The sequence below is a fragment of the Hypanus sabinus genome, chromosome 7 (genome assembly GCF_030144855.1).
Source record: "Hypanus sabinus isolate sHypSab1 chromosome 7, sHypSab1.hap1, whole genome shotgun sequence".
NCBI classification, from domain to species: domain Eukaryota; kingdom Metazoa; phylum Chordata; class Chondrichthyes; order Myliobatiformes; family Dasyatidae; genus Hypanus; species Hypanus sabinus.
Genome location: NC_082712.1, coordinates 116,052,539 through 116,077,038, shown reverse-complemented (window position 1 = coordinate 116,077,038; position 24,500 = coordinate 116,052,539). Strand labels below are relative to the sequence as shown.

The window sequence follows — 24,500 nt, the reverse complement described above, 5'->3', positions numbered from 1 at the left end:
AAAGTTCCCTACACAGACTGACAAGGGCGTTTGGCAGAATGCCTCATTGCCAGAGCTCATGAACAAATATCACAACTTCACTTGGCAGGCAGTGAGAAGACCCCTCCCTCGAGCTTGCCGCAGTGTCAGTGAGATGATTGCCCATCTCTTTGTGCCTTTGTCAAGACACAGTAGTCCTTGATGAAGTTTGTCCTGAGTAGCTGCCTAACAGATCATTCTCTGATTTATGGTCTGTTTCCCAGGGACATGGACCTAGATCATTGCCAACATAGTCTGCCTGAAAGTTGTTGGAGAGGTCCCCAAATAAATACTGCTAACAGGCTTATCCCAAGGTGCACAGCCCTGTGCTGAAGCTCAGTGCGACTTTGATGGGGAGGACCACAGTGTAAGGTCCTGCCCCTACTGAGGGGCTGGGCCCATGTATCAGCCCCTTAAACGCTTCACAGACGTGTACTGATAGTATTTAACTTGGCATTACGACTAAATATATTTCCGGAGTATAGAAAGTGGATTGCTTTATGCATGGTCATTCCCCTTATCTGATGTGATGCTGATATACAGATTAATAACTCTCCATCATGAAGCATGAGTGTCTTCCTAAAACAAAGTTAGATAGTGATGCTGATAATGTAGCAGTTCTTAATATTTGTTTATGTGACTGACAAAATCCTGGAAATCTGAAATAAAAACAGACAATACTGTAGATATTCAGCATCTGGGGTGAGACAATCTGCAGTGGGAACACTTTCTTCCTTCACAGATGCTGTCTGACCTCCTTGTACTTCTCTTTATTCTCTAGTTCCTCATCAAATTTATTAGAAATACAGTTGTGGGAAATGGAGCACATGCACTTGTCTCTAATTACGATGATCACTTTAACTGTCCTGAGGATTATAGTCATTGATGACTGAATATAACTACTAATCTAGTCCCATGATGTGTACGTCCCGATGGACTAAATGATAACAGGATTAGAGAGGAAGCTACAAAAATTTGGTTTGTATTCCTGTGAAGATTAATATAACCAAAGGGATTAAAGAAGAATTGCTTGTGCAGTTATAAAGCAGCTATTATGTCAGGTGGAGAAATCGAGGATGTGATCTTAAAGTTGTTAGTAGTTGGAAGAACTACTAAATAGTTTATTAATCACACTTTTTCTAGTAAACAATCACTGCAAACAGTAGCCTGCAACTTCCCTGTCAGAGATGAACTTTCGAGCACTGGCGTTTTGCAGTGTGAATTGAAGTTGCGAAGGTGCAGGACGGATGCAGTGTGATGTGTACAGTCTGAATCGAGGTGGTGGCTTCCAGACCAGACAGTGGGCAATCAGCTAATGTTGGCCGTTGCTGGAGTGGACTTGGAGGCAACTCAATGTGGCAGAGCTGAGGGGAGGCAGGGTTGAAGTGGAATCTGGTCCCAAGAGTGATTTAAGTGCCGAGCCGATTTGGAAAGGTGGATATGGGCCAAATCGAGGCAGTGGGGCTCAGGCCCGAGAGCAAAGAACGGCACAAGGTTTGGACTATTTACGTGCAGGGCCAGATTGAAAAGGTCAGAGTGTCGGGGCTAGAAGTGAAGGACAGACCAGTTCAGCTCACTGCTCCGTGAGTTTTACTCGTCTCTGCACTGAACCCAGGCTGTGGCCTACAACTAAAGGACTTCTGAATTGGCTACGGACTCACTTTTGTGAAACTTCAGTTCTGAATGCTACTGGTTTACTTTTATTGTTTGCACAATTTCTTCCCCCCTGCACGTTGGGTGCTAGACGGTTTTCTTTTGTTTAATGGTTTCTTTGTTTTGTGGCTGCCTGTAGGGAGTGAATCTTAAGGTTGTATATAGTATAATAAGTGTACTTTGAACTTTGAAATGTAGAACCAAGGACCTAGAGAGAAAGAAAATTTCCTAAATGCCCATAACCTCCAATCAAAGGGGTTTACCCTGAGATCTGGGTAATGATACAGCATTCTCCGAATACTAAACAATATTCTGTCTCTCACTTTCAATTTCAAATATTTAATATTGCAAAAAAGTAAAATTATACATAAGCCTGAATATCATTCATGGAATAAATTTCTCATTAAATAGTCATGTCAAAGCTATTACAGTGAATAACTTTATAAACTCTATGAGCACACAGCTCCTAAGACAAGGGCTCTTCATCTTTAAATAGATACACAGTAGACACCATCTCTGAAGTGAGAATTCTATCCTGCTGCACATTATCAAACTCCAGTTAAAACATTAAAAGTCTTTCTGATCTTTCGCAAGCTGTTCCTTTCTCGGGCAATGCTGAAGACAGAGGCTGAGTTGGATTCAGGTTCTGAGTTGCTGAATATATGACTTGTTATTTTCGTACTTCAATTATCCAAGCAAGCACATCCACCACAGTGTTGCAAGTCACAAAGCACATGGAACTGGAGCACAAAGAGCAAGAAATAATTCAGTAGTGTTGTGGCAGCTTGGATTGTTAGCAGCCTGAATAATTGGAGCCAGGAACAGCTGACGTTTACAAGGGACTCTTGTTTCCAAACATAAATTGTAACCAGCATATCTAGGCATGGCTATTCACGTAATGACTTGGGGCTCAATTTCCCTACGCAGGCTGTTTAAGTGTTTTTTTCCTCTTGATTTATTTCTTTCTTTCTGAATAACTGTCCCTCAAAGATACATAAAAAGGAACAGGAACAAATAACTTTAAGAGCTGCCAGTAAAGCTAATGGAGAAATGAAAATTCAATCAACAGAGAGAGAGAATGAGCACCATCAGGTAATAATCCTGAAGACAGAGCAGAATGAAAATTTGATCAAGAATTTACATAATGAAAGACAATAAAAGTGAGAGGAGGGTTAGTATAGAGGGACTGTACCAACTGAAGGGGATTTGGTATAGAGCAAGATTCATTGCATACAGTGGGAGATGTTTAGCACAGTGAGGAAGTATAGCATTAATCTGGGCTTGGTCAGGGAAACTCTTTAGATCAAAGGGGCTTGGTAAACATTTCCATTCATTAATTGGATTTATTGCAGTGAAATTCAAAACAATGGAGCCTCTCACCATAAAGAAACACCTTCTACTACAGCTGGTCTCCAATGATCGGAGAGGGATTGCGATGGTGTGCTGGGACGTTGTTTAGTGCAATAAGAGGATGGCATACATACAATGGCGAGGGGATTTACTGGATTTGTACTGTAGGTTGGTGAAGTGCAAATGCTTGCAATGTTACCAGTGTGCTATAGTTTTCCATAACTAGGAGGGATTTAGTACAGTTTGGTTTTAGATAGTATGCTATGAAGGGGCTGTTATCTATAGGTTGGGCATTATAAAATTCTAAACAATTGGAGTCAGTTTGGTGCCATGGATTTTGAAAATGTATTTAGTTGTTGCTTCCTGTCCCGTGTTATGGATGTGCCAATGTTACATAGGGGTGATTGGGCAGAGATCAGTCGTCTTTGGAAATAAACCCTCATTAGATGGGCCTATCATCCAGTAGAAGCATGACGTTGTTGTGGTATGGAGGCTCGTGTGGCTCAATGACCCAGAGAGCTACGTTGGCTGGAATCAGGGCTTTGTGCTTTGGCTTTTGGTAGGGTCACCCATGCCAAACAGGTCAAAGGGTAGAGGCCAGACGAAGAGTGGTCTGTCAGTCCTCCAGGTTCAGCTTAGGGATAACAACCCTGACTGGTAAAGCAAAATCATTACGGAATCAGCAGTGAAGAATCCTTCTACATCTGATGGTATTCCCGAGTCTCCACCCGGGACTCGCATGACTGACGATAGTCGAGACCGAGAGAAAGCTACTGGCATGAGGAGGCTTGCCCGATCAAGACCAAGGACGGACAGAGATGGAGGACCTTCATTGCTGTCCTAACTGCCAGCAGTGTAAAGGGCAGGTTATTATATATGGGCTTAGCGTTCTGTTTAAACTGAAAGGACAACCATTCCCAAGGACCATAGGTGTTTAAAATACTAAGCCCAGCACATTGCATTGCAAGGCATTTTGGGTAGTTGTGTTTTTTTCCTTAAAAAAAAGTTTTTAAGAAAGAGGAAGTATATCTCAGAACATAAACTAAAAGCTCCCGACCATCTGTCCAGTTACCTGTGCTCATACAAAGTAAAGATGGATTAGAGTGCAATCCTTTGTTGGATGTGTATCACCTGGCTGTGGAACTGCTGGATGATCGTCAGCCCGGTATCTGAGATTCAGAAACATTGCAGAGGGTTTGGCCAGGGATGGAGCTTCAACCCTTGACTGACTGACTTCCCAAGGGGACTTGCATGTCCAGCTAGAGGCCTTCATTTGGCCTGGAGGCTTGTGTATTTGCAATGGTGCGGCGAAGCTGTTGGGTTAGTACCCTGCTACAAGGACAAATACGTTACACTGCCATCCTCGCCCACGTCAATATGGACACCAGGCATCCCCTGCACAAATCACCTTGAGGACTCACTGGATGTGGTCAGCCACACCCCAGCTCAGGGTCAGAGAGAGGAAAGAGGGTCACAGTTCAACAAGACAGCGGACGACCACTGGCATGCAGTCAGTTGAATACCAAGAGCGGAAGATACCGACATTGTTTTTTTAGCTTTTGAGATGCAATGGACCGAGCATCCATAGATGTAACATCGGCACAGCTCTGCTCGTTTCCTTTCTGCCCCACTACATTGCCTGACGCTCTCCAGTGATTTGCACACGTGCTGGTGCCTGCCACTTGGTTACTGCAGATGTATGTGCCTCAGGATCTACAGCAGCGACCCTTGGCAAACATGCATCTCAAAACTTACTATTTTTGCATTTATTGATTAGGTTTCCTATCCAGGCTTTGCTGCTACTTCACAATGTATTCAGCACTGGCCCCCAAAAGGCTGCCCACGCCCAAGATCATTTACATGGTCAGCCCAATAAGTAGCTCCCCAGGGCCAAGCATCTGGAGGCAGCTGGATTTTACCATTCATCCAGGTCTCAGTCATTCCTTCACAACGAAGAGATGAAACAAGTCAGAACGATTAAAAGTCTCTTTTTTTTCTTTGCTTCTTGAGTTGATTCCTTCAACGTGTGTCGTTAAGTGTCAGCTAGTGCAAGACCACAACTGCTGTTCTACAGCATGCTCTTGGATCACGGTTCTTCTCGTGATCTGGTACCGAGCAGGCAGTCTCTGATTTCCGAGCTCTCCTGTAAGCTGCTCGAATGATGAGAACTCAAGGTGCTCCCTGCCCTGGAACGGTAAGGGGGCAGTTCAGGATGGCTGAGGATCTCAGTGTCTGAGAGGTATGGAGGTGGTGGGAGGTCAAACCACGGTGGCCTGCTGGGAACAAGGAAATGAAACATGAGTCCAGGCAAATGCAGAACAATAAGAAAGAAATCTGACAGTGATTGGGGCTCTGGAGGTTTTCTTAATGGTTACTTAATGACCTCCTGGCCAACCCAATTTGAAATGGTGTCTACCAATCATTCAGCTTGGATTGCATGTGAGATTCCAGGAGGGGAAAGCACAAGAAGACCTGCAGATGCTGGGAATCCAGAGCAACACACAAAAAATGCTGGAGGAACTCAGCAGGCCAGGCAGCATCTATGGAAAAGAGTCAACAGTCAACATTTTAGGCCGAGTCCCTTCATCAGGACTGGGCCCAGTAAACTCTCTGATACAACTGGACAGGAAAATATCTGAAGAAATTCGCAATATCCCATAACTAAAACCAATAGAGGTAGAGAAATGTTTACAGAATATTACAAATCCTCCTGGGTTGCAACCACTCAACTAGGAAATCTTGGTCAGCTATGTAAGTGGGCCAAGGGTTGCCAAATGGCTTTCAATTCAGATAAATGCAATGTGTTGGACTTTGGGAAGTCAGACTAGTGTGGGAGTTATACAGTGAATGTTGGGCTCACCGGCCTTCATCAGTCAGGGCACTAAGTATAGGAGTCAGGACGATAAAGTTACAGTTGTACCAAGCCCCACTTGGAGTATTGTGTACAGTTCTGTTTACTTCTTGTGATTCAGTGCAGAACCTGACCCTTCAAGCCATGCCATCCATCAATCCTCTGATATAATCCTAGCCTAACCATCGGACATTTTACCACCTTTGGAATGTTAGAGAAAAGTCGATCAGCTGGAGGAAACCCGCTCAGTCACAGGAACATACAAGCTCCTTACAGGAATTGAACCTGGGCAGCCTGTCCTGTAAAGACGTCTGCCAATCACAACTCTGCTTTACCCTGTAACAGGCAAGACAGAATTAAGCTGGAAAGAATACACAAAAGATTTATGAGGATGTTGCCACGACTTGAAGATATGAAGTAGATGATAGGCAGAGTAGGACTTTATTCGTTGATATGTAGGAGAGGGAGGGGCATCGACGTGGCGAAGGCACAACCTTTTTCCTGGGAAGGAGGACTAAAACGCGAGAGCACAGATTTAAGGTGAGAGGGGAAAGTCTTACAAGGGACTTGAGGAGGAACTTCTTCACACAACACATTGCACATGGAATGAGCTGCCAGAGGAAGTGCTTGCTGCAAGTGCAATAAAAACATTGAAAAGGCATTTGGACATGTACACGAAGAGGAAGGATTTGGAGGGATAAGGACCAAATGATGACAAATGCACTACTGTCAGCAAAGGTGAGCTGGACCCGAGGACCCCTCCTCTGCTGGGTTGCCCTGTGGCTCCACACACACAAGTGTCTCGGAGATCGGCATTTGGATTGGGATGGATTTGCCAGCTGCAGCAAGGCTGAAGGCATCTTCTGTCAGTGGGAACTGGGTCAATCTGGGTGCCTTCTCCCATCTCAAGTGCCAACTAGAGGAGGGCTGGGTGGAGCCAAGCAGAGCTGGGAGCACTGTGCATTTTCTCTCCTCCTGATCTACCCAGTTCTTCCTTCCCCTCCTCCACCCAATCCATCTGCCCATCACCTACACTCTCCTTCCACTGTTCCCATTTGTCTCACTCAATTTCATACTTCACCTTTATCTGTTATCAGATTCCATGGCCTGTGGCTTTTTGTCCCCTCTACCCATCATCTCTCTCCCACCCACCATCTTCCCATCACCCTCCTTGCCTGCATCACTGCATGCCTTCACCTTTTAAATTGGCTATCTCGCTTCCATTTCACTGTCCAGATGAAGGGTCTTGACCCAAAACATCAACTATCCACAATACTGCCTGATCCTGCTGAGTTCCTCCGGTATCTTGTGTACAGCCATCCCTACAGTTATGGGTCCACCACACGAAATCTCGGTAATGCCTAAGATCGTTGAAAGTTCAAATTACAAGGTAAACTTATTATGAAAGTATGTATATGTTACCATATACAACTCTGAGATTCAATTTCTTGTGGACATACACAATAAATGCATAGAATAATAACCGTAACAGAATCCAGGAAATCCATACCTACTTGGGAATTCAACCAGTGTACAAAAGACAAAGACTTCAAATACAAAAAGAAAATAATAATAATAAACAAACAAACAAACAAATAAATAAGCAATAAATATCATGAACTTTTAATGAAGAGTTCTTGAAAGTGAGGCCACAAGTTGTGGGAACGTTTGAATAATGGGGCAAGTGATGTTGAGTGATATTATCCCTACTGGTTTAAGAGCCTGATTTTGAGGGGTAATAACTGTTCTTGAACCTAGTGGTGTGAGTCCTGATGTTCCTGTACCTTCTTCCTGATGGCAACAGTGGAAGAGAGCATGTCTTCTCTCTGCTGCTGCCAGCATGGTGGAGGCCCCTGACGATGGATACTGCTTTCCTGCGACAGCGTTTCATGTAGATGTGCTCAGGGGTGGGGTGGGCTTTATCCGTGATGGACTGGTCCGTACCCAATACTTTTTGAAGGATTATTTTGAAGACATGGATTGGCAGAGTGCTGGGGAAGGGTTAAGGCACACAGTAATGCACAAGACAGCAAGAACATTACAATCAATTTCGAATAGCAAAATTACACATTCTACTTAGTTTATCAACACCTTGTGATATCTGCAACAAATTATTGATGAAAACCACTGGCATGGTAATGATTAATGTGTTGAACAGCTTAATTAAGGCATATTTGCTATAGTGATGCTGTACAGAAGCATGGGATTTTGCCTGAAACTATAATCTTGGCCAAGTGGTGTCAAAGACTATTGAAGTCACAGCAGAATGTGACTGGGGACTATGTTTACTTGAATAGTTTATACAATTCTCGATACTAATTGTATGTAATTCAACAATTTTCTTGAACATATCGATTAGGTCAACAGCATATTGTAACAAACCAGTGGTCTGTGAAAATAGGTAGCCAATATTCTGAGCGCGGGGTCAGGGGCTTTGAACACTGAGAGTTATAGAGCCACAAAGCATAGAAACAGGCGATTCAGCTCAAAAGGACCATGCTGAACAAAATTCCCATTTAACTAGTCCCACTTTCCCCATATCCCTCGAACCTTTCCTAACTACGTGTCTCATCCAGATACCTTTTAAATGTAACTTATGTTCCTGCTTTCACTACTTTCCTCAGGCAGCTCATATGGACCCCCAACCGGGTGAAAATGTTGTCCCTCAGGTTTCTATTAAATCTCACCCCCCCATCTTAAACCTATGCCCTCCAGTCATTGACCTCCAACCCTGGGAAAAAGACTTGCACAGTCACCCTGTCTATGCCCCTCAGATAAATCCCCATTTTTCTACACCGCAACAAAAAAAAATCCCAACCTGCTCAAGCTCTCTCTATAACTCAGTCCCCAAGTCTCAGAAAGATCCTTGTAAACTCCCTCTGCACTCTTTCCAGCTCAATGACACCTTTCTTATAGCAGGGCAACTAAAACCGAACACAACCCTCCAAATGCAGCCTCACCAACGTCTTGGACAACTGCAGCGTACCTAACGCCCTGGCTGACACAAAAGTATCCTGTCCTATTCCGTCGCTGCTTCCGGGAACCACTCACTTGTACTGCCAGGTCCCTCCGATCTAGAACAACCTACGGTCCTACCGTCCACTGTGCAACCCAAACCTTCATTCACATTTGTAAAATGTATCGCTTTGCACGTATCCAAACCGAAGTCCACTCGCTCAGCAGATCAAGATCCCTCTGTAAGTCCTGATAACCACCTCACTGTCAATTGCATCACCTATTGCAGAGATCAGGGGTTTCGAACATCAGATGGTGGGAGGCTTGCTGAGGTGTGAGACGTGTCACTTACTGGGTTCTCAAGCCGGTGAGTAAGACATAGGTGCACAGGGAGGGTCCAGTGATGGAGGAATGGCAGTATTCAGTCAGTGACCGGTGTGGAATCTGCACTGTAGCCGGACCTGCCTGTTAAATTTCTGGAGTGATGCTCCAGTCTTAGCGTGGTTCACTCTGGGTGAACATTTAGTTACGTTAGACTGAGCAGGAAGCTGAGTTCTGTGACTGAACTTTGAGATCTCTTATTTAACAGCTCTTCATTCTCAGGCCCTGCTGAAGAGATGACACACTTTGACAGGCCTATTAAACCGAGTTTCATAAAAGGGAGCAATTAAAGAGTTTCACAGTCACGGACTCATTAAGGAATCAGTATGATTAAAAGTAGGTCATTAAAGAGACAATATCAGTAGCTTAACAACATTCAGGCCCATTAGTCTGGGTCTCCATCCATTACCTTTAAGTATTCACTTTGTATACTGCTAACTGCTTTCCCAATTTACACCACAACCCTACCACATCTGGAAGAGCCTGGACAGCAGCTGGAATGGGAATATCAAATCTCCAAGTCACAAACTGCCGTTCCATCAAAATCCAGCACTGCAGAGGAGCTTTCGGTGAACAGTGGTCTTTCGAGAAGGTAGCTTACCACCACTTCTCACATGCAATTGTGTTTAGTTAGCTTGACCAACAGTCTGTCCACCATCTTAGAGATCTTTTCTCCTATCGTAGGTGCACAATGGTGACACACTCCAACAGCCTGCCAAACCTGCTCTGGCATCCCCTGATGCACTCTCAACCTTGGTCAATTAAACAGCAGTCACTGGAACATCAATCCCTCCAAGTCAGATACTCTCTTAATGTAAGGCTATTCATCGTCCTGCATGCCTGCTGGGTTGAATATCTGGAACTTTAGCAGATTACAGAATTGGCTCACTATGAATTTCCCAAGGAGAATTAGTGATAGGCAGTAAATGGCACATTTCTGCAGACGTATTGCATGGTGTGGTTGCAACACTGCTCCAGTGCACAGAATTAAAAAAGGCTGCAGAGGATACAGGACCCAGCCAGCTCCATCGGCGTACAAGCCTCCCCACCATCACGGATAACATCAAAAGGCAACGTCTTATCCACTATTCAGGGGCGTCACCTTCTGGAACATGCTCTCTTCTCAAGACTACCGTCAGAGAGGAGACACAGGAGCCCTGAAGACTCATACCCAAAGCTTTGGGAACAGTTTCTTTCCCCCTGCCATCAGATTTCTGTATGGTCCCTGAACCTCACTATTCCTCCAGCATTATTTATTTATTGTAACTTGTATTATGATTTACACATTGCACTGTACTGCTGCCACGAAACAACAAATTTCACAATGTATGTCAGTGATTCTGATCCCAAGGAAGTATGGATATAGGGGAGACAGCGGACTCCCTTCACAGAATCTTTCTCCCTCGGAATGGGAGCCTTTGCTTCCTTAATTCATAGCCAACTCTAGAAGCCTTAAAGCGTGTTAGAAATCCAGCAGCCATTAACTAAAACAATAGCTTATTGATAAAAACTCTCCAGTCCTAAAATAGTGATGTGGATTTCTGCTTGTGACAGGCCACACTTCACTGAGTTCACACACTCCGAATCAGGAAACTATAACTTCCAGCTGATGGGACAGGTAAGATCTCCAGTGCCTGTTCCATACACAGTCAACCTCGCTTAAAAGGTACATAAGACACTAAGATAAAGGAGCAGAATTAGGCCATTTGGCCCATCGAGTCTGCTCCGCCATTTCATCACGGCTGATCTATTTTCCTCAATCTCCTGCCTTCTCCCCATAACCCTCCATGCCCTGACCAATCAAGAATCTATCAACCTCTGCCTTAAATATACCCAAGACTTGGCCTCCATAGCCACCTGTGGCAATTAATTCCACGGATTCACCACTCTCTGGCTCAAGAAATTCCTTTTAATCTCTGTTCCAAAAGGACACCCTGGTGTTAGACTCCCACCCCACAGGAAACACCCTCTCCATATCCACTCTACTGAGGCTTTTCACCATTTGATAGGTTTCAGTGAGGCCACCCCTTATTCTTCCAAGTTCCAGTGAGTACAGGCCCAGAGCCATTAAACACGCTTCATATGACAAGTCTTTCAATCCCAGAGTCATTTCCTGAACCTCCTTTGAACCGTCTCCAATGTCACCTTACAACAATGCAGGCCACCTTTAATTAGTGCTAACGACTCAATGATTAAGTTTCTGAGCAGTGAGATCAGCCCAGGATAGTTACTGCCAAATTTTGCTGGAACTGTGATCTTTACATGCTGTCCGTGTTCTGCTCATTGGGGTGGGGGTAATCTCATATTGTTATCCTCCTGCCTAACAAACTTGGCCCGAAGTCCAATTCATCTTTCAATTCCTTCTCTCAATTGCTCTGTCTCTCAGGATGAGGCTTTTCATTCCAGAACGAAGGAGATGTCCTCCTTTTCAAAGAAAGGGGCTTTCCTTCCTCCACCACCAACACTGCCCTCAACTGCATCTCTTCCATTTCACGCTCGTCTGCTCTCACCTCACCCCCCTGTCACTCCACTAGGGATGGGGTTCCTCTTGTCCTCACCTACCACCCCACCAGCCTGTGTCCAGCACATAGTTCTCCAGAATTTCCGCCATCTCCAGCGGGATCCCACCTCCAAGCACTCCTTTCTCTCCATACCCCCACTTTCTGCTTTCCACACAGATCACCCTAAGTGTCTCCCTTGTCCATTCATCCCTCCCCACTGATCTCCCTCCTGACACTTATCCTTGCAAGCAGAACAAGTGCTACACCTCCTCCTTCACTCCCAGTCAGGGCCCCAAACAGTCCTTCCAGGTGAGGCAACACTTCACCTATGAGTCTGTTAGGGTCATCTACTGTGTCTGGTGCTCCCGCTGTGGCCTCCTGCACGTCGGGGAGACCTGACGCAGATTCGTTGAGCACCGATGCTCCATTTGTCAGAAAAAGCTGGATCTCCCAATGGCCACCCATTTCATCCCATTCCCATTCTGTTAGGTCTATCCATGGTCTTGTTCACTGTCAAGATGAAGCCACGCTTAGGTTGCAGGAACATTACTTTATATCCTGTATGGGTAGCCTCCAACCTGATGGTATGAGCATTGATTTCTCAAACTTCCAGTGATGAACTCTTCCCCCCCCCCCCCCCGCACTTCACCATTCCCCATACCCATTTCCATCTCTCACCTTATCTCCTTACCTGCCTATCACCTCCCTCTGGTGCTCCTCCCCCCTCTTCTTTCTTCCATGGCCTTCTGTCCTCTCCTATTAGATCCCCTTCTCCAATCAATTTCCCACTCTTTACTTCACCCCTCCCCCTCCCGGTTTCACCTATCACCTTGTGTTTCTCCCTCCCCTCCCCCCACCTTTTAAATCTCTTCCTCATCTTTTTTTCTCCAGTCCTGCTGAAGGGCCTTAGCCCAAAACGTTGACTGTACTCTTTTCCATAGATGCTGCTTGGCCTGCTGAGTTCCTCCAACATTTTGTTGATCAGATTTCCAGCATCTGCAGATTTTCTCTTGTTTCTGACTGGCTCTATGTCTAATTAACGGAACCATCTTGGTCAGCCTCCTATTGTTAAAGGGGTTCTGCCAGTGGGATTGCCTACTTAATGGGACTCTGATCGTGAGCTGCACTTAAGATATCTCCTTTAGTGAGGCTCATATTCTTCATTGCCTGAGGCAAAATATAATGTTTTTTTTATACATAAATTGTGTGTAGCAGTAGCAATAAGCTGCATTCTTGAAAGTCTGCTGTTCACAAAAGACTCTCCTGCAGTGTTGTTGGACTCCTGAATTTTCATGGAATGGGAGCAGATCTTCAAGTTCGAGTTATGCATAACTTGGAGATGTAATGTTCCCATTCTAGCTGTAGTCCACACCCTTCCAGACAGGAAGAGGGAAGGAGCTTGGGAGATGGTACTGTAGTGAAGATGCCTCATTGTTTATTTGTGAACTGGAAAAGTAGCTGGCTTTACATACAGTGAATGGAGTCCCAGTCTAATGGGGCTGAGTGCTGATACTGTTTCTCTAATGACCTGCTTTTAATCAAACTGATTCTTTAATGAGACTATAATCATGAAGCCCTTCTCTGATTGGTCCCCATTGGTGAGACTCACTTAGAAAGGCACAGAAGCCTGATTCAATCCTGACCTCCTGCACTGTCTGTGTGGAGTCTGCACGCTCTCCCCATGGCCATGTGGGGTTCTTCTGGGTTGTCTGGATGGCAGGGTGACAGGCCACTGTAAACTGGTGGAATCTGGGGGAGAGTTGACAAGTGGGGGAGTAATATGGAACGAATGTAGATGGGTGCCTGAAGGTCAAAGCAGATGGTGTAGGTGGAATGTCCTACTCCCATGTTATATGACTGTTGATATTGATTTATTACCATCATGTGGCCATGATTCAGTGAAAAGCTTTACTTTTGCATGCCATCCAGACAGATCGTGCATACGATAATTACAAGGTGGTTTCAGAAAGGAAACAGAACGCAGAATATACTGCTACAACGACTGAGAAAGTCTTCCAGGACCACGACCTGGTCACGGTTTGGAGGCTTGGGTGCCTCAAAGACCCAGAGAGCTATGTTGGCTGGGGTCAGGGCTGTACACTTTGCCTCTTGGTAGGGTCACCCAGGCCAAATAGGTCAAAGGGTAACAGTCCAGACCGGTCCTCCAGGTTCAGGGGTTCAGTTCAGCACTAACAACCCTGGCTGGTAAAACAAAATTGTTATGGAATTGTTATGAAGAACCCTTCTACATCTGAGTGTGATGGTATTCCTGTGTCTCCATCCGGGACTTGCAGGACTGGCAGTAATGAAAAATGCCACGATGAAGGAAGCCCTGAACACTGCCAGAACCTTCTTTGCTGCCCTAAACGCCAGCAGTGTAACGGGCAGGAAGTACTGAAAAAGTGCAGTGTAGGTAGGAACTACCTTAAGAGTTAGGGGGCAAAAGTTTAGGGGTAACATGAGGGGGAACTTCTTTACTCAGAGAGTGATAGCTGTTTGGAACGAGCTTCCAGTAGAAGTGATAGAGGCAGGTTCGTTTTTGTCATTTAAAGTAAAATTGGATAGGTATATGGACAGGAAAGGAATGGAGGGTTATGGGTTGAGTGCAGGTCGGTGGGACCAGGTGAGAGTAAGCGCTCGGCACGGACTAGAAGGGCCGAGATGGCCCGTTTCCATGCTGTAATAGTTATATGGTTATAACTGAGAAAGTGCAGTGTAGGTAGACACATACAGTGCTAGGGCCATGATAAGGAAGATCGGGAGATGAAGACTCAACACTTCACTTGAGAGTTCACGTCCTTCATAAAAGACAAATTGACAGATAGGAGGCGTTGAAAGAAATTGGCCAAACGTGGAAAAATGGGACAAATTTAGATGTGCCTGTCTCTATTCTGCTTGACTCTGTGTTTGTCCTTTGGTCTATGTGAGCTCCATTCGAGAGTCTGTTAACAGCAGGACTGGAGCTGTCCTGGCACCTGGTGGTCGTGCTCACAGGCTTTTATAACTTCTGCCCAGAGAGGGGGCAAAAGACAGAATAACTGTGGAGGGGCTCTTCCTTGATTGTGTTTGCTGCTTTCCCAAGCCACGAGAAGTATAGGCGGAGACGGCAAGGGGCGGCTGGTTTGAGTAATGGTCTGGACTGTCCACAATTCTCTGTAGTTGCTTGAGTGTAAGACCGGGCCAAGACGTACCTTGCTGACACAAACCAGTTTACTTGAGAATTAACAGAAGAGGTTTTCGATGGGGCAGTTCCTTACCTCCGTTCTAGCACGGCCTCAGAGTAGGAGGGCGGCACCTCTTCTGCGGCCAGGGGCTGGTGGTACATGGAGCTGGCGGTGACCTGGATACCGCTGCTGGCGTTGTAGGTGACATTGCAGTGATGGGTGCGGTCGAGGATGACCAGCCGGGACAGGAGCAGCGGGTGCTGCAGGCGGTGCAGGGGGGGCGTCACGTGGCCCACCAGGTTGGTGCGCTTGCGGTGATGATGCAGAACCATGGCCAACAGTGCCATCAGCAGGACAAACACCACGGAGCTGCCGATGATGGCGAAGACCACACTGGGGTAGTACGGGAATATCCGCACGTCGGACGTCACGTAGTCGTGGCCCCCGGCCAGGCTGTCGTCTGCGGGAAGGAAGAGCTGGGCGTTAGTCAGGGCACCAAGTACTCCTGGAAATTCCAGCAAGTACAGAGCCGATGGGTGTCATGCATTTTGAATTGGAACCTAACCCGGACCCAGCCTGTTCTCTAAACAAACCATAAGTCATAGGAGCAGAATTTTGTTATTCAGCCCATCGAGTCTGCTCCACTATTTGATCATCTCTTCCCTTCTCCCCATAACCTTCAATGCCCTCCCTAATCAAGAACCTATCATCCTCCACTTTAACGATACCCAATGACTTGGCCACCACCACCATCTCAAGCAACGTATTCCACAGATTCACCACTCTCTGACTAAAGAAATTCCTCCTCATCTTTGTTCAGAAGAAAATGTCCTTCTACCCTCCGGCTCTAGAATGTCTTGCTACTGAAAATTTCCTCTCCATATCTACCCTAGTCAAGCTTTTGAATATTCTATAGATTTCAGTGGGAACCCCCCTCATTCTTATAAAATTCAACGAGTACAGGCCCAGAGATATTGAACGCTGTGAGCTATCAAATGCAGCACATCCACTACCATCACTTTCCAAAACATTGTGTCATGTAAATTTACAAAAGGTAAGAACTAGCTGTTGTAACACGAGTTAATTCATACCATGGTGTCATTCACATAACCCAGTGGAAAGGCATTTTCTCATTTATGGTGATACCTGCCCTGCTAATCCCACAGATCCTGTTTGGGTGTGGGAGAGTTCCTGCAGGAACCCCTGGAGTCCACACAGAGTTCAGCTGGAAAAAACACCAACTGCACAGGGCGATGCAATGGCACAGCTTGTAGAACTACCGCCTCACAGCGCCAACGACTGGGTTGACCTGACCTCTGCTGCTGTCTATGTGGAGTTTGCATGTTCTCCCTCTGATCAGATGGGTCTCCCCTGGATGCACCAGGTTCTTTCCACATCCCAAGGATGAGCAGATCGGTAGGTTAAGTGGCCATTATCCCCTAGTGTGTGGATGTGCAGTCGAATCTTGGGGGGGGGAGGGGTTGGAACAATGGGGAAAATAGAGGTCTGTGAGCTGGCAAATATTCAGTGGGCTGAACTGAAATGGCTATTACGAGGGGGCATAATTGATTGGAAGGAAGTACAGGGAGGATGTCAGAGACAGCTTTTCAGAACGATGGCTGTTAGGTACGTGTTACCGGGACGGTGGGAGAGGCAGATATTTTAGGGACGTGTAACAAGCTCTTAGATAAAAGAAAGAGGCGGGGCTATGTATGAGGGAAGTGTCAGAAGGATTTTGGAGTAGCTAAAAAGGATCAGCACAACATTGTGGTCTGAAGGGCTTGTGCTGTGCTATATTGTACTGTTCTACATTCTGTGAGGAAATATGGAACAGTAGTGAGACTTTTCAGTGAGGTTGGGACATGGGTATACATAGCTATGGTGGGTTGTTGGTAGCTCTGGGCAGTATGACACTTGAGGACACATCAATGTCCTGACTGAGTACACAGATGTCATTCGAGAGCACTTTGAAAGAAGAAATTTTCCCATCTCTGATCTTCTCATCCCTCCTCTTGAGACCCCTCGCAGCCAAGTGAAACATCATCTCCACATCTACTCTGCCACGTCTCCTAAGAATTTTGTTTGTGCTCTTAAGAAACTGCACCCCTCTTCCTTTTAGTCTTTCTAGTATACATTGACTTGGTCCACTTAATTACAGCCAATCCCTCCCATCCCAGAAATCAATCTATTTACAAAACCGCTAAAAATATTCTTAGAGAAAAATATACTGCAGCTTTATATAAGGAAGCAGTTTCGGAGTGGTTTTGCCTTTTGCCTCAACTCTTGCTAAACAAGCTAAGCAATTAAATGATGTTGCTGCACAGTTCATCAAGAAGCTGAATTTGTTTTCTTTGAAAGCTGCTCTGATGTACAATGCCCTGCTCTGAAGTCTTACTGAACAAGGCAATTCCTACCAAACAAAGGCCCTACTATACGAGGACACGGACATTCACATCACAGGACTGAAGACTGAAACAGCTCACAGAGCTGAAAGGAAGTGTCCTGGGCCAACTTGACCCCTGCTTTGGACCTTGAAATTTTCTTGTGATGCTCGAGCATCCACTGAATTTTCATTAGATTAATTGTAGTCCAGTAACCAATTAGTCAGGGAGATTTGCCAAAAGATTCTTTATGTTTGAAACATACTGTGGTGTAGACATGCAAGGTCACTGTCTCATTCAGGGTTGTAACTGCACCCTCAATTTTTGGGGATACAGTTTATACTACACTGTTGGTTTTAAACAACAGTTCTGCCCTTACCTGCTCATCATGTGCTGTGCTTCAATCACAGCATCGCAATGAGAGAAGCCTGTTATTAAAACATCTGACAGCTCATAAAAGCATTTGCTCTGAATTCAGTCCAAACAAGACCAGGAAATGCCCAGCTAATAGATGCATGAGAATAATGAGCTACAAGATGTTCTGTCTCTGGGTCAGAGTCAGATCATTTATTTAGTATGACCGAGAAGGGGGTAAAAGATACCTGTAGCATGGGTTCAAAACCGTTTCAACTGGATGGGGTTATATATGCAAGGAGAACAATTGAATGAAAGGATTAGTTATGATTACACTGGAAAACATATTTTTTTGAAAGCGCTGCTTCCTCAGAGACTTATTTTGGTTAGGATAGACCGCTTGATGCTGAACAGGAATATAATTTTAGATCACTTGTGTCACATAGGAATTTGGAGAAACAAGAAACAACTTTTATTAAATATAATGCATTCAATTGCATTAAGGTACAGACACTTTTCAATAGTTGAACTAGGCTAAAAATGTTTTGTTGATGATTTTCACTTGTACTCAGTGTCTGAGGCTTCTCGCTTAAGCGTTCAACAATAATCAGCCAGCATTGACGGATTCTAGTTGCCCTGATACCATTTCTCCATGACCGCAATGTCCTGGTGAATCTTTTCATCATGCTCATCGCTGATAGCGTCAAGATTTGCAGGGAAGTCGTCTAAATGGGAATGCAGAAAATGCATCTTCAGTGACATGACACACTTCATGGTTTTCTCTGCTCGAAGCATGTTGTCAACCGGCTGCACGTAGTTTGCTGCTCTGTAATTGCCAAGAAAATTTTCAACAACATCCTTGAATGCTTTCCATGTGATTCTCTGAACCTAAAAGTTCCTCAAACTGCCTGTCACTGATGACCTGTTTGAATGTGGACCAATAAAAATGCCTGCCTTAATCTTGTCATCAGTTACTTCCACTTGAATTATGAATTGAAGTAACAAATATAAGTGATTTCAAAAATACGTTACGTGATAGGGAAATTTCATAGCGATTTTCATGATCAGCAAACCAAAATCTGTAAGATGTAACACGAGGAAATCTGCAGATGCTGGAAATTCAAGCAACACACACAAAATGCTGGTGGAACGCAGCAGGCCAGACAGCATCTATAGGGAGAAGCACTGTCGACGTTTCGGGCCGAGACCCTTCGTCAGGACATCTGTAAGATGTATTTAGGAAGCAAGATCTTTATTGTCCTGTGTTATGTATGTTTGGATGTAATATGCTAGATTAGGAGTTTGAGATTTGGTTTGTCACCTAAGACACTCAAAAATTTCTAAAGATGTCAAGTGGAGAGCATTCTGACAGGCTACATCACAGTCTGGTATGGGGGTGTGGGGGTCTACTGCCCAGCATTGAAAGAAGTTACAGAAAGTTGTAAAATTAGTCAGCTCCATCTTGGCTACTCGCCTCTGCAGTATCCAAGGCACCAAGGAGTTGTGTCTCTGAAACGTGTCCATCATTAAGGACCCCCATCACCAGGACATGCTCATCATTACCATCAGGAAGGAGGTACAGAAGCCTAAAGACACACTCTCAGCGATTCAGGAACAGCTTCTTCCCCTCTGTCATCTGAATCCTGAACACGATCTCACTTTTATTATTTCTGTTTTTGCCCTATTTTTAATTTAACTATTTAGTACAAATATACATACCGACTGTAATTGATTTACTTACTTATTCTGTATTATCATGTATTGCATTGTACTGCTGCTGCTAAGTTAACAAATTTCATAACACCTGCCGGTGATATTGTACCTGATTCTGAATCCAACTGAGACACATGCATGAACTACAGGTTGATGCATGGAATATCTATAGCAGCAACAAGTGCTAAATAAACTACTGGTACTAGGTAAATGAAATAAAATCCAAAAATGCACTGCAGGTCAGATCAATAATCTTTTAGTAGAAACCAGAGTTTGGATCATTGTCACGAACACAAAGTGAAGTGCCTTCTATCGCTTTCACATTCCCAATGTGCAGCTCGTTACTTACTCAGACTACTGTTTCTTATTATTAGATGCAACCTATCCTTCCAAAGATCCACCTGGCTTCATTCCAGTCACTTCTAATTTCTCAAAGTGTTCAGGTCACATTTTCTTTAAACACACTTTCCAATCACCTCTCTGACAGCCAACTTCCTGGCCTCGCCCCCTCACTTTCTCAGATGCTGGAGTTAAATTTGCAATTTTGCTGTCTAAATTAATACTTCCTGAATCAAGAGAACTTTGCAAAATGATAATCACATGCAAACTGAAGTGGTAACATCTTTCAAAACCCAAGGGTAGGAAGATACGTGCCATTATATTTTCTAATATTGGCCAACACATTATCCATAGGGAGTTCCAGTCGTGGAATCATTATAATTTTTGGATATATTATTCTCTTTTGACAACTGACATAAAGTATCTGGTCAACAAGTTCTTTATTTTTATTTGCAATATTACCTGCAAGCTATTTTTAAACATTCAGTAATTCATATTTCACTCATATTCCCAAATTCCTTCTGCAGTCACTTGCTCAGACACAACCCTCTAGTCCTACAAAAGGAACATGTTTATTCACTTACGGAGATATATCACAGAATGTATGGACAGAGCTAAGATGGAGTTTGACAGCGACTTCTTCGAGCTCATCTGCGGGAATAACTAACTTCTATCTTTACTGTTTCTCTTTTTCCTTTTCAAGGTGGACGGGGTTCTGTCGAAGACCCTGACCTGCAGCTACACTCAAACTTCAGTTCCTTGTGGCCATTTTCTGAAATCCCAAGAATGCGGCCCCGAAGATGAGCATGCCTTCACGATTCCGAGGCTTTGCGGCCCTGGGGGCATGCTGATTCTAAACTGGAGCTGCTGGCTGAAGCGGACTCGGCTGCTGGCAGAGTTTAACACCACAAATCAGTGAGCTGTTTTCTTTATGTCTCCCACCTCTCTGCTTCTTTTTAGGGAGAGAACGAGCCTCGGGTATGTCAAATTGTAGGGTGGGCAATTAGTTTTTGTTGTACTGCAGATCATGGTCTTTCTTGGGGCTTTACTATTGCTTGCTTGATGGGTGGGTGGAGGGTGTTGATTTTTTTTTGATGAAGTAAGTGGGGGGGGCGAGAGGGGCGTTGCTTTGTTGATGCTTGTGTACTGGAGAGGGGGTCTTCGGGTTTCCAACGTTTTTACTGTCACTCATTCTTTGGGGCTCTCTTCGTTTTCGTGGATGTCTGTGAGGAACAAGAACTTCAGGTTGTATATTGTATACATTCTCTGATATTAAATGGAACTATTGCACTATTGAGAATAGATCCTCTTGGCATTTCAAGCCATACCACCCAGCAATACCCTGGCTTTTAATCTGAGCCTAATCATGGGACAGTTTCCAATGACCAATTAACCCACCAACTAAACCCCCTTTGGACTGTGGGAGGAAACTGGAGCACCCAGAGGAATCTCATGTGGTCACGGGGAGAACGCACAAACCTCTTACAGGTGGTGGCGGGAAGCAGCATTTAGCTCCATGGGCCCCAAGACCTGCTGCAGCTTATTGTTTATCCTTCCTTTGCAGTTGCTCATATCCTGCTTCGTTCCACACACTGAATATTACGTGTGGCTCCTCCTTCAATATTATTTCATCCTGCAGTAGTTTTGTTGACCCAAGGCTACTTGGCAAGTACAACCCCTCCCCTTTCAGTACATCTACGAGTCCAGCCTCGGTAAATTCCTTTCAGTACACCGATGATGAGATTCTCCTCTGCTTAGGCTGTCCTTGGACCTGAGGAGGATTTCCTTCCACACCAGCTGTGAGGTATGAAAAATGCCGGTGTGTGTGGAGTGACCATGGCAGACCAGCTGCCTACAGACTGAGGTCTTGGTCCAAAAACGAGGAGCTCTGAGACGTTTGGAGACCAAGGTCTGTGGCACAAAGTGGGTGAGCACACAGAGACGGACACCTCTGTACACACACAGGAGTACCATGGCAACACACACATACACTGACCCCCTACTCACACATACAGGCATATCCTGAGCATGCGTGCGCACACACAGAGATACAGAATATCCTGACCCCACTCACACAGATGGACACCTCGACACAACCGAGTCACACACCTGTACCCTGACCGTACACACATGCATACGTACCCTAATTCCCAAAATGCACATATAGGGGTATCCTGACCCCCCCCCCCCACCCACACACACGGCTATATCCTGACCCAACACACAGAGCCGGACACCTCCACACAATCTAAACACACACAGGAGTAACTTGATCACACACACATGCACATGTACCCTAACTCCCTACTTGCACAAAGGGGTATATCTTGACCCCACACAGCTCCATTCATGGATATACTCTGATCTCACACACACACACGTGCTGTGACACAGTGTGTGTGTATGTATATATGTGTGTATATATATGTAAAGGCACACCCTGTGCATAAACACACATACTAACAGATACACCCTGATCCAGACACAAATGCACACATGCACTAAATCAAAGTACTGTACATTGAACTCACATGCAGTCTCTTTTACCAAAACACACGTGTCTCTGTCCTGCAGTAACTGGATAATGAGAATGATGTCCAAATCTTCACAGTTCTCTTTCTTTTCTGTTCAACACAATTTCATCAAGGAGCCAAAAATAATTATTTGCCAGGGAAGTGATTCCATTACCTGTCAGTCGAATCCTACCAGAGACTGATAACCCAATTCCTGACTTCCTCCTCATTCAGATATTTCTTGTATTCATTTCAAAATTAAAATGCCTTTGTCAGATGAGACTAAATTCTCTGCTGGTTTGATTAAGCAAAGTTATTTCTTTCCAAAAGCAATTTGGCAGTTTTTCAAACCTTGGCTCCACAAACCTCCTGAATCTATTTTATCTGCATAAGATACTACAATAATTTACTGAGTTCAAAGAGGTACTTGGCTCAGATAAAGGTTTATTTCATTATCAAAAACTGCATCAATTTAGCCTATTATACTGGAGATGAGGATCAAATTACACATGGAAAGTTGCTGTAGTTATTTTTGCATTTATGTAAAGTTTCACAGATGACAATTCTATTTAAAATACTTTTGTGGAAACTATTAAACATACAGTAAGAAATGTAGTGAGATATACAGTCATTATAGCAGTCTAAAAGACATAGGAGCAGAATTGGGCTACTTGGCCCATCAAGTCTGCTTAGCCATTCCATCATGGCTAATTTATTATCTCTCTCAACCTCATTCTTCTGGCTTCTCCTTACAATCTTTGATGTAATCAAAGAACCTATCAACCTCTGCCTTAAATACACCCAATGATATGGCCTGCACAGCCACTGGTGGCAATGAATTCCACAGATTCACCACCCTCTGGCTAAGGAAAGTCCTCTTCATTTCTGTTGTAAATGGATGTCTCTCAATTCTGAGGCTGTGCCCGCTGGTCCTAGAATCCCCTAATATAGGAACCATCTTCTCCATATCTACTCTATCTAGACTTTCAATATTTGACAGGTTTCAATCAGATTTCCTTCATTCTTCTAAGCTCCAGCAAGTACAGGCCCAGAGCCATCAAATGCTCCTCTTACATATGTTAACACTTTCATTCCTGCAATCATTCTTGCGAACCTCTTCTGGACCATCTCCAGCACATCTTTTCTTAGACACAGGGCCCAAAACTGCTCACAATATAAATGTGGTCTGACCAATGCCTGATAAGCCTCAGGATTATATAATTGCTTTTGTATTCTAGTTCTCTCGAAACGAATGGCAATATCGCATTTGCCTTCTTACTGCTGACCGAACCTGGAAGTTCACCTTCAGGGAATTCTGCACGAGGACTCTTAATTCCCCCTGCACCCTTGATTTTTCAACTTCCTTCCCATTTAGAAAATAGTCCACACCTTTATTCCTTCTACCAAAGAGCATGACTATGCACTTCCCTACATTTCAATCTGTCAACTCTTTGCCCATTGCCCCAATCTGCAGACACCCTGCTTCCTCAAAGCTGCCTACCCTCAACCAATCTTCATTTTGTCTGCAAACCTGACCACAAAGCCATCAACTCCTTCATCAAAATCATTGACATAAAATGTGAAAAGAAACGACCTGGGTGGCATACCACGTCACCAGCAGCCAACTAGAAAATGCCCCTTTTATTCCTACTCTTTGTCTCCTGCCAGTCAGCCAATCTGCTATCCATGCTAATGCCTGTCCAGCAATATCATGGGCTCTTATCTTGACAAGCATCACCTTGTCAAAGGCCTTTTGAAAATCCAAATAAACAACATCCACTGACTCTCTTTTGTCAATCCTGCTTGTGATTTCTGCAAAGAATTTTAACCAATTTGTCAGGCAAGACTTCCCATTTAGAAAACAATGCTGACTTTGGCCCATTTTTTCATGCGCCTCCAAGTACCCCAAAACCTCCTTAATAATAGACTCCAATCTCTTTCCATCAACTGATGTCAGGCTAACTGGCCTGTAATTTCCTTTCTTCTGCCTCCATCCCTTCTTAAAGAGTGGAGAGACATTATCTGGTTAAGAAGCCTCATGTGCAGCACCTAGCCCAGGGGTCGGCAACCCGCGGCTCTGGAGCCGCATGCGACTCTTTCATCTCTGTGCTGCGGCTCCCCGTGGTTTGTTAGTTTTTGAAATGTAATTCGAAATTTGAAGATTATGGTTATCTTGTACAATCTAAAAACGTTGTGGAGACCCCATTTCCTGGCACATCCGAACCGGCTCACAATTAGCCACCGTTCCGGCTAAGGGAGATAGCCTACGGGGGTTTGTGAGTACGTGTCTTTTGGAGCATCCGCGCCCACGGGGGACGGGCTGAGGG

General features: G+C 44.7%; 1 protein-coding gene across 7 annotated transcripts in view; it reads right to left on the bottom strand.

The window, feature by feature from the left end:
* Positions 1–1,990: 1,990 nt before the first annotated feature.
* Positions 1,991–24,500, bottom strand: part of ldlrad3 (low density lipoprotein receptor class A domain containing 3) — a 148,635-nt gene continuing 126,125 nt past the window's right edge. For 4 of the 7 annotated variants that reach the window (XM_059975435.1, XM_059975436.1, XM_059975437.1 and 1 more), the window contains 3 exons: positions 14,967–15,333; positions 7,657–7,863; positions 1,991–5,294 (listed from right to left, as the gene is read on the bottom strand). In XM_059975435.1, coding sequence (XP_059831418.1) covers positions 5,108–5,294; positions 7,657–7,863; positions 14,967–15,333 — 761 coding nt within the window. In that variant the 3' untranslated portion in view covers positions 1,991–5,107. Of the gene's footprint in view, positions 5,298–7,656; positions 7,864–14,966; positions 15,334–24,500 lie in introns of all 7 variants that reach the window. The other 3 variants (XM_059975442.1, XM_059975440.1, XM_059975439.1) reach the window with 2 other exon arrangements.